The sequence below is a fragment of the Myotis daubentonii genome, chromosome 4 (assembly GCF_963259705.1).
Source record: "Myotis daubentonii chromosome 4, mMyoDau2.1, whole genome shotgun sequence".
In the NCBI taxonomy this organism is placed as follows: Eukaryota; Metazoa; Chordata; class Mammalia; order Chiroptera; family Vespertilionidae; genus Myotis; species Myotis daubentonii.
Window position 1 is genome coordinate 62,269,847 of NC_081843.1, and position 12,574 is coordinate 62,282,420.

General features: G+C 39.3%; 1 protein-coding gene across 1 annotated transcript in view; it reads right to left on the bottom strand.

Annotated features, from left to right (window-relative positions):
• The window catches only part of FAM81B (family with sequence similarity 81 member B), a gene marked incomplete at its 5' end in the record, with an annotated part of 57,303 nt that extends 46,589 nt beyond the window's left edge, over nucleotides 1–10,714 (bottom strand). Inside the window, 3 exons of the mRNA XM_059691855.1 lie at nucleotides 6,522–6,586; nucleotides 10,132–10,229; nucleotides 10,663–10,714. Coding sequence (XP_059547838.1) covers nucleotides 6,522–6,586; nucleotides 10,132–10,229; nucleotides 10,663–10,714 — 215 coding nt within the window. The remainder of the gene's footprint in view (nucleotides 1–6,521; nucleotides 6,587–10,131; nucleotides 10,230–10,662) is intronic.
• Nucleotides 10,715–12,574: the final 1,860 nt, after the last annotated feature.

Sequence of the window (12,574 nt, forward strand, 5' to 3'; positions counted from 1 at the left end):
ACTTCCCACAAATGCTTTTTTTAGGCACGAAATTCGACATTATTAAGCATAAAAATATCTATAATGTTAACACCTTCAGCAAATTTGACATATGAAGTTTTGAAGCTTGCTGTCAATACAACAAGCTAGTATACATATCAAATTGCATATATATAACATATGTGTAACTCCATCTATTGAAAAAAATGCACATTATTAACCGGTACACCTGGTATTTCCCCCTATTTCCATTTACCAGAAGAAAAGAGAATGTTGTTTTCCAGTCGGTTTTTCTAAATCAACAACTGGAAGCACACACGTGTGAAGTCTCAGTTTTCTCAGAGAGATTCCCAATGATACCATTGTCCAAATCATCAGATCACCCAAAGGTTAAAACTGAGGCCTTTTGCTGCCCCACAACGTGGCCACCATGATTCTTTCCCAAATAAAAACCATTCACTGCTTCCTTCCTTCATATATGTGTTACATCAGTGGGACTTAATATGTAACTTTAACTGTGAAAGGAAATTTAACTGAATATTCCAGACGAGTCCAGATGGAGTTACTAACCACAGGAGGAAGAATTCCTGGGGGACTTTCAGAGAGAGATTTGGGAATTACATAAATCATTGATGATGCAGCTGGCAACTGAATCTGCACAGATTTTCCGCAAACTCTGGATTCTGTTTCTCTGCAGTTCGGTGTGACTTGCACGAGCTGTGCTGTTGCTGGCAGATGCGCCGGTGCATATAGCCTCTCACTTCTCTGCCTGTTCTGTTCTTGCAAATAGAGACTAAATTTACTTAGATGATTCTGAGAACCATTTTGGCAACCCGTAATTCTCAAAATACAAAAATTTGACAATTTAACCCCTTTTCCAGAACACAAAAGGGCATAATAACTTATGAAAATTTTCATTTTTGTGAGATCTAATATATGATTAGTTACATAAGCAGTGCAGAGTCCTGCCATATATAAAGTCTATATAGTATATATCTCTATCTATCTATCTATCTATCTATCATCTATCATCTATCTATCTACCTATCTACCTATCTATCATCTATCATCTATCATCTTCCTATCATCTATCTCAGTGGTTGGCAAACTGCGGCTCACGAGCCACATGCGGCTCTTTGGCCCCTTGAGTGTAGCTCTTCCACAAAATACCACGTGCGGGCGTGCATGTACAGTGCGATTGAAACTTCGTGGCCCATGCGCAGAAGTCGGTATTTTGTGGAAGAGCCACATTCAAGGAGTCAAAGAGCCGCATGTGGCTCACGAGCTGCAGTTTGCCGACCACTGATCTATCTAGCTATCTACCTAGAGAGTGTTCCCCAAAATGTATACACACTTAACAGCTGATAGCTCACATGATGGTTCTTTCTTTTCAGATTTACCCATTGGAATGAATAATTATTCAAAGTGTGTATACATTTTTTGAGACACCCTGTGTGTGTGTGTGTGTGTGTGTGTGTGTATGTGTGTGTGTAGTGAAATCTTACAGAACATTTTGATGCCTTACACAAATACTTTAAGAGTGTGTGTGTGTGTGTGTGTGTGTGTATGTAGCAATGAAATTGAAAATATATTTTATAAAGTTTCTCCACTGCTTACTTATAGCCCCCTGGCAGATGGATTTTGGTGGCTACAGCAGCCTCCATTGCTTAGTTTTACAGAGGGCTGAATGCTCTAGGGAGGTGAGGGAGGCAATTCGTGTTTCTGTGGGTGAAGTCCGGGGGGAAGTAGACCAAGGTCGGTAGGGTTAGGCCAGGACCAGGATTTGCATGGAAGGGCTTGGGAAGGCGAGGGCTCCAAACTGTGGTCAGGCCAGGAGGAGACTGGATAAGGAGGCTGATTGGGGGTGTTTTCTGGAGAAAAGTTGTATGAGGCTAACTCCTCTTGTTCAGTACATTTAAAGTATAAAATTACAGAATTAATGATGTACCTGTTGTGATTTGCTTTCTTATGGAGGCAAGCAGGTTGGCACATGTTCCAGAGTCCTGTGTGACTGAGGGCATGTGGACATCTGGGTTTCACTTACAGGTGAAATGAATGTGAACGGCAGCAGCAAATTGTTTTGGTGACTTTTGGAGTTCCTATGGCATTTTGTAGCACTCTTGAGACACTTTCCCATATTATCTTGCTATTGTGGAGGGTGTGTGTTATTTATGTGAGTCTGTAGGGCAAAGGACACTGTAGTTGGAGTCAGAAGACCTGGGTTCAAGTTCTGCTTCTGCCACTGACTACATGGAACCTCTTTTAGGTTTCCCAGAGGAGAGCGCCTTGTCGGTCCTATGGAGCTAATGACTCCTGCCCTACCCAGTTGGCCCAGGGAATCAATTTATGTAAGTGCTTTGTAATGTCTACAAGTTTTATAGACATGCATTCTTATTATAGTTATTAGTAACTAGAGGCCCAACGCACAAAATTTGTGCAAGGCACTTGGCCTCACAGCCCCGGCTTCATCCGGAAGGTCGTCCAGATGGTCGTTCTGCTGTTCGGCTGTCCGGTCTAATTAGCATATTCTGCTTTTACTATTATAGATTATTATTTGGTGTTATGGGCTGAATTGTCTCTCCCCCCCCCCCCCCCCGCCATCCCAACAAGATATGTCGAAGTCCTAATGCCTCAGAATGTGATGTAATTTGGAAATAGGGTTGTTGCAGATACTATTAGTTAAGATAAGGTCATACTGGAGTCGCATGGGCCCCTAATGCAAAATGATCAATGTTCTTATAAGAATGGCCATGTGAAGACAGGGACCCACGGGAGGAACACTATGTGAAGACAGAGGTTGGAGTGATGCATCCACAAGCCAAGGAATGCCAGGGGTTGCCAGCTGTCACCAGAAGCCAGGGCAGAGGCTGGAACAGACTCCCCCTAGGTCCTTCAGAAGGAACCAACCCTGCTGACACCTTGTTGGGCTTCTAGCCTCCAGAATGGTGAGGCGATAAGTTTCCATTGTTTTAAGCCACCCAGGTGTGGCACTGTGTTTAGGCAGCCCTAGGAAACGAATACAGACGGTACATGATTTGAGGGGAGTTCCGGAGGAAATATAAGGAATGTATTATTGCACTCTCTTTTTTCTATATAGTGCGTCTAGTCAATATATCACTGTCATAAACACTATTTCTTTGTATCCCCACAACTAACCTATGGCATAAGTGAAAGTTTTTCAATTTAGGTAAAAACCAAGGCTTAGAAATGATCAGTAACTCAACTGGGAAACATTGTAACCTGCCTCTTTGACTCTCCTATATCACATCAGCTTTGTTTAGACCAATTAGTAGATCTTCCTTTTATATTTGCATTTTTCTCAGATATAAGAGGTATTCATTATTCTGATTTTTAATATGTAACTTGCTCCCAGCATTGTTTAATTTTCACCCTCTGCTTGGCCCACATGTCTCATTGGAGTCCTAAGGATCCTCTCTGCTCTAGGGAACCGAGGCTGGCTTCAGCCTGACACGGCAGAGTTCTCACATTGAGCAGAAGCTCTTAGCTGTGGCAAGAGTCCAGAGAGGCTCCTGGGTCAGGGAGACTGAGCTTCACCTGGGCAGCACCTGCCCTGACTGATTTGGGGGAAGGTGTTGTGAGTAATGGCTTGTTCCTGCAGCCATGCCCTCCCATAGCCAGAGTCTTGCCCTTCACAGATGGGGTCAGTGAGGAGATGCAAGAGAGTGAAGAATAAAGGACAGCAGTGTGGCTAATATCAGTGCCTTTGAGGTGCAGCTAAAATGCAGTGAGACTAGGGGAGGGGCACCCATGGAGGAAGATCAGAAATCCATGACTGCATCACATCTCTGCTGCAAAGGAGGGGTTGGAGGTAACATGCCCCACAGTGTGTGTGCAGCTCGCAGGGAGTGTGGATAGAGGAGTGATTAAGAAAATAAGTTTTGAAGTAACATAAGCATAGATTTCTGGGTTATCATCTTGATTCTATCATATCATTGTGTGACCTTGGGCACATATTTGTCTCCTCTGAACCCCAGTGTCTTGTCTTCATCTTTAAAACAGTAGCATTATTCACCTCCTAGGGTTATTGTCAGGATTAAATAAGATGATTAACCCTGAGTAAGAGCTATAACAATATATGTGGTCAGTGGGGCCATGGAACTATTCAGTGGGAGAGGGTCCACCAAGTAACAATAAACTAACAACCCAAAGTGCCCCATGTATTCCTTTCTTCATAAGCTGTGTAAGCTATTTTGAGCTTTCTCACGTGGGAGCTAATTGCTCTCAAAGAAGGATATGATATTGCAAAACGAAACCGGAAAGATCTCCAACCTAACATGACTTATCCCATAGAAAGCTCAAACAACAGCATTTTGTCTTCCTTTCTTGTGTACTGTAATGTGAAATATCCATCTCCATCGTGTAGCAACAAAAACAATACATCACAGTCTAATAAAATATCTGCCGTGGTACTAAGAAGAAGACCTTGACGATGAATACTTTCCAGACCCTGAATGCCATATTCTACCACAAAGAGAATCATTAATCATGGATTATTTTGCCCATTTGACTTACTGATAGTTTTATGTATCTAAATTTTAAATGCCATTCTTTGGATGTCAGCCAGACCTTCATCTTCCCAAAGTGTACTACTGAGGGAATACCTGAGGTACATATTGGCGAAAGCCCAGCGCAGACAGCTCCTCATTACAAAGCAATTTCATTTCCCTCATCAAGTTAGCATCATAGCTCAAGTTTATACTTCTCTCCTTTTAATTCCAGCCCTCTTTGCCTCATTGATGTTTCTGCCACACTACAGGAATGTTCCTGCCTTAGAAACTTTGCTCTTCCTTAAGATGTCCACATGGCCAACTTCCTCATCTGGTCCCTACTCAAATGTCAACTTCTCAATGAGGCCTACCCTTGTCAGACTTTCTACAATGTGTGTCCCTTCTTCCTGCTAGAACAGAAGCTCCATGAGGGCAGGGATCTTTGTCTCTTTTGTTCACTGATGGCTCTCCAAGTGCCCAGCATAGTGCCTGGCACTTAGTAGATACTCAATAAATATTTGTTAAGTGAATAAATGGTGATAACCAATTTTTGAAGACCAAAGAATCTTAGGGATGGAAGAGACCTTATAAATTATTTGATTCAATAGTAAGAAAATTTTTAAGGAGTGTCAATTAAAAAAATTAAAAAAAAAATTATGGGTGGAATTTGTTTTCCATTCAAAATTAAATCCCATGGGAAAACAATGTATGTTCTTAAATCTTAGCCATTTACTTTACTACATAAAATAATATTTATGAGAAATTGTGGGCAGAGTTGAGAAACAGAAAGTAGAGGCATCTTTCTAATCCGCATCCTGGAAATGAAATCTGGGTCTTATCTTGAATAAATACCCCTGGGGCTCAGGCTGCTCATCATCTACCACTTAAATCCTCACTCCATTTTATAGAGGGAGCAGAGATTGCCCAGAAAAGAGAAGACCTTTTACTTTTCTCAAGGTCACCTGTTGTTTGATGTATATTTTTAGAGCCAGAATTATTTTAAAGCTGCAGTGGGTCCTAGAGAACTTCTCATCTAACCTCTTCATTTGGCAAATGAAAGCGCCAAAGCCCAGAGACATTGTGGGACTGACTGAGGTCACACAGAAAATCTCAGAAAGCCCAATACTAAATCCCAAGTTCTCTGCAAACATTAACTGGTGTATAAGAATAAATCCTCCTCTGACCAATGGAATGGAAAACAACAAAATTAATAGGCATTGCCTGTTGTGATCTCACCTTTTCAAACCGGAATTCTAGCATCTTTTGGACATTGCACATGTATCAATAGCACGTTATGTTTCCACGTGCCCAGAGTTGTCCCTCTTCTGTAGGCCTCCCCTGGATGAGCTCCAGGTGAGGCACTGTAAACAGCTCAATCAAAATTTTCTGATTATTAATTTAATATATTTCAAATTTTTCTGACTTTTGATCATGAAATGTTAAAAGATTTATTTGGTTTATTTGTAAAGTCATAGTGAACTATGTCAGAACTTGTAGTAGTATGTCACTTACTGTGTATGCTGTATTATCTATCTATCTATCTATCTATCTATCTATCTATCTATCTATCTATCTATCTATCTAAAAGCCTAATATGCAAAGTGTCCCCTTGGGAGTTCGACCAGGAGTTTGATCGCTCGCTATGATGTGCACTGACCATTAGGGGGTGGTGCAGAATGAAGGAAAGCCCCAGACAGCAGCTGGCAGCCGGGGAAGGAAGGCCCTGGCTGGCAGCTGACAGCTGCTAGGGACCCTACCTATGCACAAATTTCGTGCACTGGGCCTCTAGTTTCATTCATAAATATATGGGAACCTATGCAGGTTATTAAAGAGCAGACAGTAAAATCAGCTTGCTCTGTCAATCAGAAAGGAATAGGATAGAAAGGCTTGTCTTTCTCAGATTGTTTAATGTAGTCTCTTTCAAAAGCAGAGACTAGTTTGGATGAACTAAAGATCTTTTTCAACCCCTTTAGTCTCTAACTGAATCATTAGATACAGTAAGTACTTAAAACTATTTATAATTTACAGACTTACTTGTCAACATATTCAACTAGATCTGTAGAGTTCTTGGTTGACATTTTGACTGGAGATAATCTTACCTAAAACAAAGGTCATGGCTTTAAAATGTACCATCCGGGAAATTCCTATCTATCTTATCCTTACATAAATTTTTAAATTTTAAACAAAGCAAAAACTATAGATCATAGACCATCAGCCCAGTTAATCTTGCACAGGCCCCTTTTGTATTGCTGGAGACTAAAACTAAAGTCAAGTTCTGGGAAGACATCAGGGAGCTGCATTTCACAGATTTGGTATCATAGGAAAAACTTTTGGGAAAGGTCAAAGTCATAGATTATTCTTAGATAAATTTTAAATGAAATATCCTGTGATTATTGGCTGCATTACTAAAGAAGTCCTTACAGAGTGAATTATTCCTGATATGCTGAATTCCAAGGGAAATCAGCTAATTTTCTAAAAAAAAAAAAAAAAAAAAAAAAAGCCCATACTAGAAAACTAGTCTATCAAAGTAGTTTTCTTTTTTTTTTTTTTAAATATATTTTATTGATTTTTCACAGAGGGGAAGGGAGAGAGAAAGTTAGAAACACCGATGAGAGAGAAACATCGATCAGCTGCCTCCTGCACATCTCCCACTGGGGACGTGCCTGCAACCCAGGCACATGCCCTTGACCGGAATTGAACCCGGGATCCCTCAGTCCACAGGCCGACGCTCTATCCACTGAGCCAAACCGGCCTCGGCATAGTTTTGTTTTCTAATAAAGCTGGTGCCAGTTTATTATAGCCAATGAGAAATAAAAGTCAGAGCACAGTTGCCCAGCCAGTGTGGCTCAGTAGTTGAGTGTTGATCTAGGAACCAGGTGATCATAGTTCAAGTCCCAGTCAGGGAACATGCCTGGGGTTGCAGGCTCAATCTCCAGTGTGGGGCGTGCAGGAGGCAGCCAATCAATGATTCTCTCTCATCATTGATGTTTCTCTCTGTCTCTCCCTTTCCTTTCCTCTCTCTGAAATCAAAACATATATTTAAAAAAGTCAGATCACAGTTATGTACATAACTTACTACTAAACATAGTTGACCATATGAATGCTTATCTATTTTTAAAAAATGGCGTCTCTAGAAAGTTCTATTTGCATTAAAGTTCATAATTTGAAGCATTTGTTGGAAGAAAGAGGATCAAAATGTACTTACTGTGCTTGCATATGCTATGAAACTGTTTTCAATTCTAATGCTCTTTTATTTTAAGTTTAAGAGCAGGACACATTTTTATCTTCATTTTAATAACCTGTCACTGAACTAGATTCAATAGGAGAGAAGAGTGGAATTCCATCTCATTTTAAAACTTAAACAAGATATCTCCCTAGGATATTTTTTCTTGCTTTATGTTATTGTATACTGCGGTGGTGAGCAGAATATGTTGAGACCCACATACCGAAATCGTTCGTTTTGCAAATGCTTAAGGAATTACCACTTCTTCTTAATTTAAGCCCTAAGAAACATAATTGGAAATCTAGCTCCTCCCGTGAAACTAAAAATAAAAAATCTAAAAAAATAAAAGTCAATTACCGCCCTGACCGGTTTAGCTCAGTGGATGGAGCGTTGGCCTATGGACTGAAGGGTCCCGGGTTTGATTCCGGTCAAGGCCATGTACCCTGGTTGCGGGCACATCCCCAGTGGGGGGTGTGCAGGAGGCGGCTGATTGATGTTTCTCTCTCATCGATGTTTCTAACTCTCTGTCCCTCTCCCTTCCTCTCTGTGGAAAATCAATAAAATTTATATTAAAAAAAAAAAGTCAATTACCAATGAAGCTAACAACAGAAAGGCTCTCCTGGCCGGGCCTGGCCTGGCAAGCAGAACAGGCTGGAGTCGCCATGGGCTTTAGACCTCTCCCCATTGCTGAGTGGCATCTGCTGCTCTGAAGCCTGGTCTTTCCCTACAGAAGGAATATAATGATCCACTGGGCCCAGGTCCATGTTGTGAAAACCACCCTCACTCCCTAGAGACCACGACTGGCCTGCTCTCGCTCTTGTTTTCACCGCAGTTTTCTGCTGGAACAGTGCTGGCCTGGGTTCCTCACTTACTAATGCCAGCTGTTTCCTCCTCCCCTCTCCGCTGCTGCCCCTGGCCTGCAGGGGTCTGTGGTATTTCCTCAGCAACTGGCTGGTCCCTTTAAGCGTGGCACCTACTAGCCCTTTGTAAGTGTTTGTGGAATGACGGAGTCATGATGACTATGTTGTCCGAGGACACTAAATTACTGGGTTGTTGTCGTCCTTTTTCCTTCTCAAGTGAAACAATGGGCTGCGTATGTTTTATTTTTATTTTCTTAATTTAAGTCTTATTTTGAAAACCATAAGTAGCATCCTCTTAACACACCTACAAGTCATAAACTTTTAAACACATGTTAAACCCAATAAAGGAGGAAATTTTTAAGCATATAGAAAAATGAAAGATGCAGAAAAAAATGTTTTTACTTATAATTCTGCTTTGAGCACAAGTCATTAACATTATGGCATATATATTTCCTTTTTATTTCTGTGCAGTTTTTCATATATATAACACAGTAAATTTAATAACTTTGCTAATTGCATATAGGAGTTTCTGTTTCATCCCTATTCCTACAAGCTAGAATGTAATTACATAAAAATTCTCACAAACAACTTGATGCTTATTATGGGAATTTTTACATGCATCAGTTTTCACCTGTTTCAGAATAATACTTGAAAACGTTGTTGTTCTTTAGGGTTTAATTGCCTATAAAATATGTTCACATGTGTCATGTGATTTTATCAAAAGAATAACAGTTATTTTAAGTAACTGAAATCCTTTATTACAGAAAGAATTTAAGATGAATATTTTCATAGGTGATGAATCTGAGGATCAGAAGTAATGGATTTATTCAAGATCATATGGATAATGATAATAATTATATTACAGCTATTGACTGAGTCCTTCCTATATGCTAAGCTCTTTACCATAGTGGCCCATTCAAACTCCACTTCTTTGAATGACAGGCTTAATTAGCCCATTCCACAGAAAAAGAAACAGAGAGGTTAAGTCATTGCTGAAAGTCACACAGCAAGTGTGTGGTACAGCCACCAGATACAAAATATCAGTGCTTGACATTGTGCTAGCTTTCCAGTGCTCTTTCCATCACAAGAGGCTGCACCTGCCGGTCAGGTGTCATGGGAATTAAAAAGAAAAGCCTGAAAACACTTCCTTTTTTTGAATGTTCTTTTTTATTAATGGGGAAGCTATGACAAGTACCAGTAAAAGAAACATTCCATTTAGCTGATCTCTTTTTCATGTTACAGATACCATCTATACCTTGACTTTATCATAGTTTCTTTTGTATTTAACTAAAAAATAATCAATTTTGTTAATTTTTAGCATACATATTAAATGTCAGTTCAATGGATGTATTCGAAAGTTGAGCCTTTTTTGCTTTTTCAGAGTGTGTTGCCATTAGTCACTTTGTCAAAGCAGAAAAAAACAAACCCAACAGGAAATGTGGGTAGAGTGAAAATAAAAACAACTTTTCCAGGATTCCTTAGAAGTCTCTAAGCAATGCTGAGCTTTAAAGAAGCTGAACAAAATATTCTGTCTTTAATAAGAATAGCTAAAAGTACTTACTTTGTTTTTCTGGTCACTGGTCGAGCCAGGCAAGGGGCCATCAGGTTCATCTGGCTGTTCCTCGGCAGTCGGGGAGACACTTTTGTTTATATCTGTATCTAGGCAACCAGAATTCTGAATCAGATCAGGAACTATGGCACATGAATTTCTGCAGTGGTGATTTTTTAAAAATTGTATTATTGTACACATGGCAATGGTTAAAGGGAGCCTTCCAATTTGGTTTGTACTCCCCTCTTCCCTGCTTACCTACCCCATTCGCCCCATCCCAAGACCCTCCAATCACACCTTTAACCAGCTAGAAGAGCTTATCTCAGGTACTTCCATTATACATTTAGAAAACTTGGCTGAAATGCACTCCTTTAGATCAAACTGTTCTAAAATAATATGGAATGATTTCTCACCCTATTGTGCCCAAACCATCCAATGGTTTTCTTTGGGATTTATGACCTTGTTTATGTATAATATGAAATATAAGTCAGATAGTAAAGTTTGAGAAATTCAGAGACCTTGAGTAATCCATGAGATAAATACTTGAACTCATGGTGCTTGATTTCCTGGCTTTATTTTTTTTTATTGATTTGATACTTTGAGACTTTAAAAAATTTTCTTTCTTTGAAAGCCAGAGTACTAAGGAATATTGATTGAATCCTGACTAAAGTCTTTCTATTTCTGGAGTATTTTCCAGGGTGGCTCAGCAGCATTGTGACTGCAGGAAGAATCTGTGATGTCAATGGGGTTGGCCCTCACACTTAAAGTCCGTAAATTTCTGAAAGTTAGGAACTTGAAGGGTCTTCCTTAATGCTCATTGTCATAAAAATCACTGGGTCCTTCACTTCTTTGTCTCATTGGGTGGGATGTGGCCATTTAAAAACTGTTACGTCATACTCTCCTTCTGATTTCACCTTCACAATTTAGTAAGAGAATAGTTTCCATCAAAGTAGACAAAGAAAATAGGTAGTTACAAAATAGTCAGGGGGTGTAAGTTCAGCATAAGGAATAGTCAATAATGTAATAATTAGGTATGATGCCAAGTGGGTACTTGAATTATCAGGGGAGGGGGAATCACTTTGTAAATTATATAATTATCTAACCACTATGTACACCTGAAACTAATATAAAACACTTTGAATATCCACTGTAACTGAAAAATAAAACAAAATAATGAGCTAGAGGGATTAAAGGAAAAAAAAAGTAGACAAAGAAAATGAATTGCTACAGTACTTCCGAATCTTTCTCTAGTATGCTAGTTAAGTTAACACTTCTAGGCCACTAGGGGAGTTTCTAAAAGAATGCAGGAATGACAGGTGAGCTGGGACAGGGCTTTAAATAAATTAAAATATTGAAGGGCATTGTAGGGGAAATTTTGTTCAGTTATTTGACCAAGAAAAGATTTGAATTATTTCAGCTCTGAAATATTTTCTTTAAATGATATTATTGTCTGAGTTACTTTTCAAATTATGGTGCTCTGTTTGGCTTGCTCTGAGACTATATGGTGTTAAGGATACTGAATTATAAACTTTATTCCACAGATAAATACCACCCATAGGTTTTGGCTTCAATGGTATGTCTTCTAGTGTTAAACTAGGCCCTTAAAACTTAAGAAATACAGTATTTAATGATTCTTGAAGCAGTCCAAAAGGCTCATTTAATCATCCTAATAATAATTTAATCAAGTATCAAGGGAGACTGACACACTTGTGACAGAGAACAGGTGGCTATGGATACCAAGAGAGTGAGACCTTGATTCCTGGTATTTACTTTGGGCAAGATTACCTCTTCAAGTTTCAGTTTTCTCATCTGTAAGGTGAGGTAATAACAGTGATCTCATAAGGTGGTTGATAGGATTCAGTGCAATAATACACGTAAAATTCTCAGCTGAGTATCAGGCCAGGAATCCACTAAGCTGGATCTATTACTAGTGATTATTTCACAAGGTGGCAATTATCCAAGAAATAGATACAAAGTCTGTGTGAGAAAGGAAAAACTGGATTTGACTTTGGTGAACCACTTTCCTTAAATTCAGCTTCTAATCCATATGATTTGACTAGGAAAATGGACCCAAATGAAGTGAGTCTAGCCTGTTTGTCCTTTAAATGGTTGCTTAGTTTTTAACAGAACAGTGCACATAATATATACCAGTATGTACCATTAAATTCCCATCTGCTGGAATGTACATGTTAAAATTCTTTCTGGAAGTCATTGATCTTCAAAGATCATTTCTAATCCAGGCACACCAAGAGTATATGTATATACACACACACACACACACACACATATATACATATACTCTTGGTGTGCCTGGATTAGAAATACATACATATATACATATATATATATATTCATATTCTAAGGCACAAAAACCAATAATGTTTAATTTTGATTTTAAAAACATTGTATTTTATATATAGACATGAAGGCTTCATTGTGAGGTGGTGTACAGTGA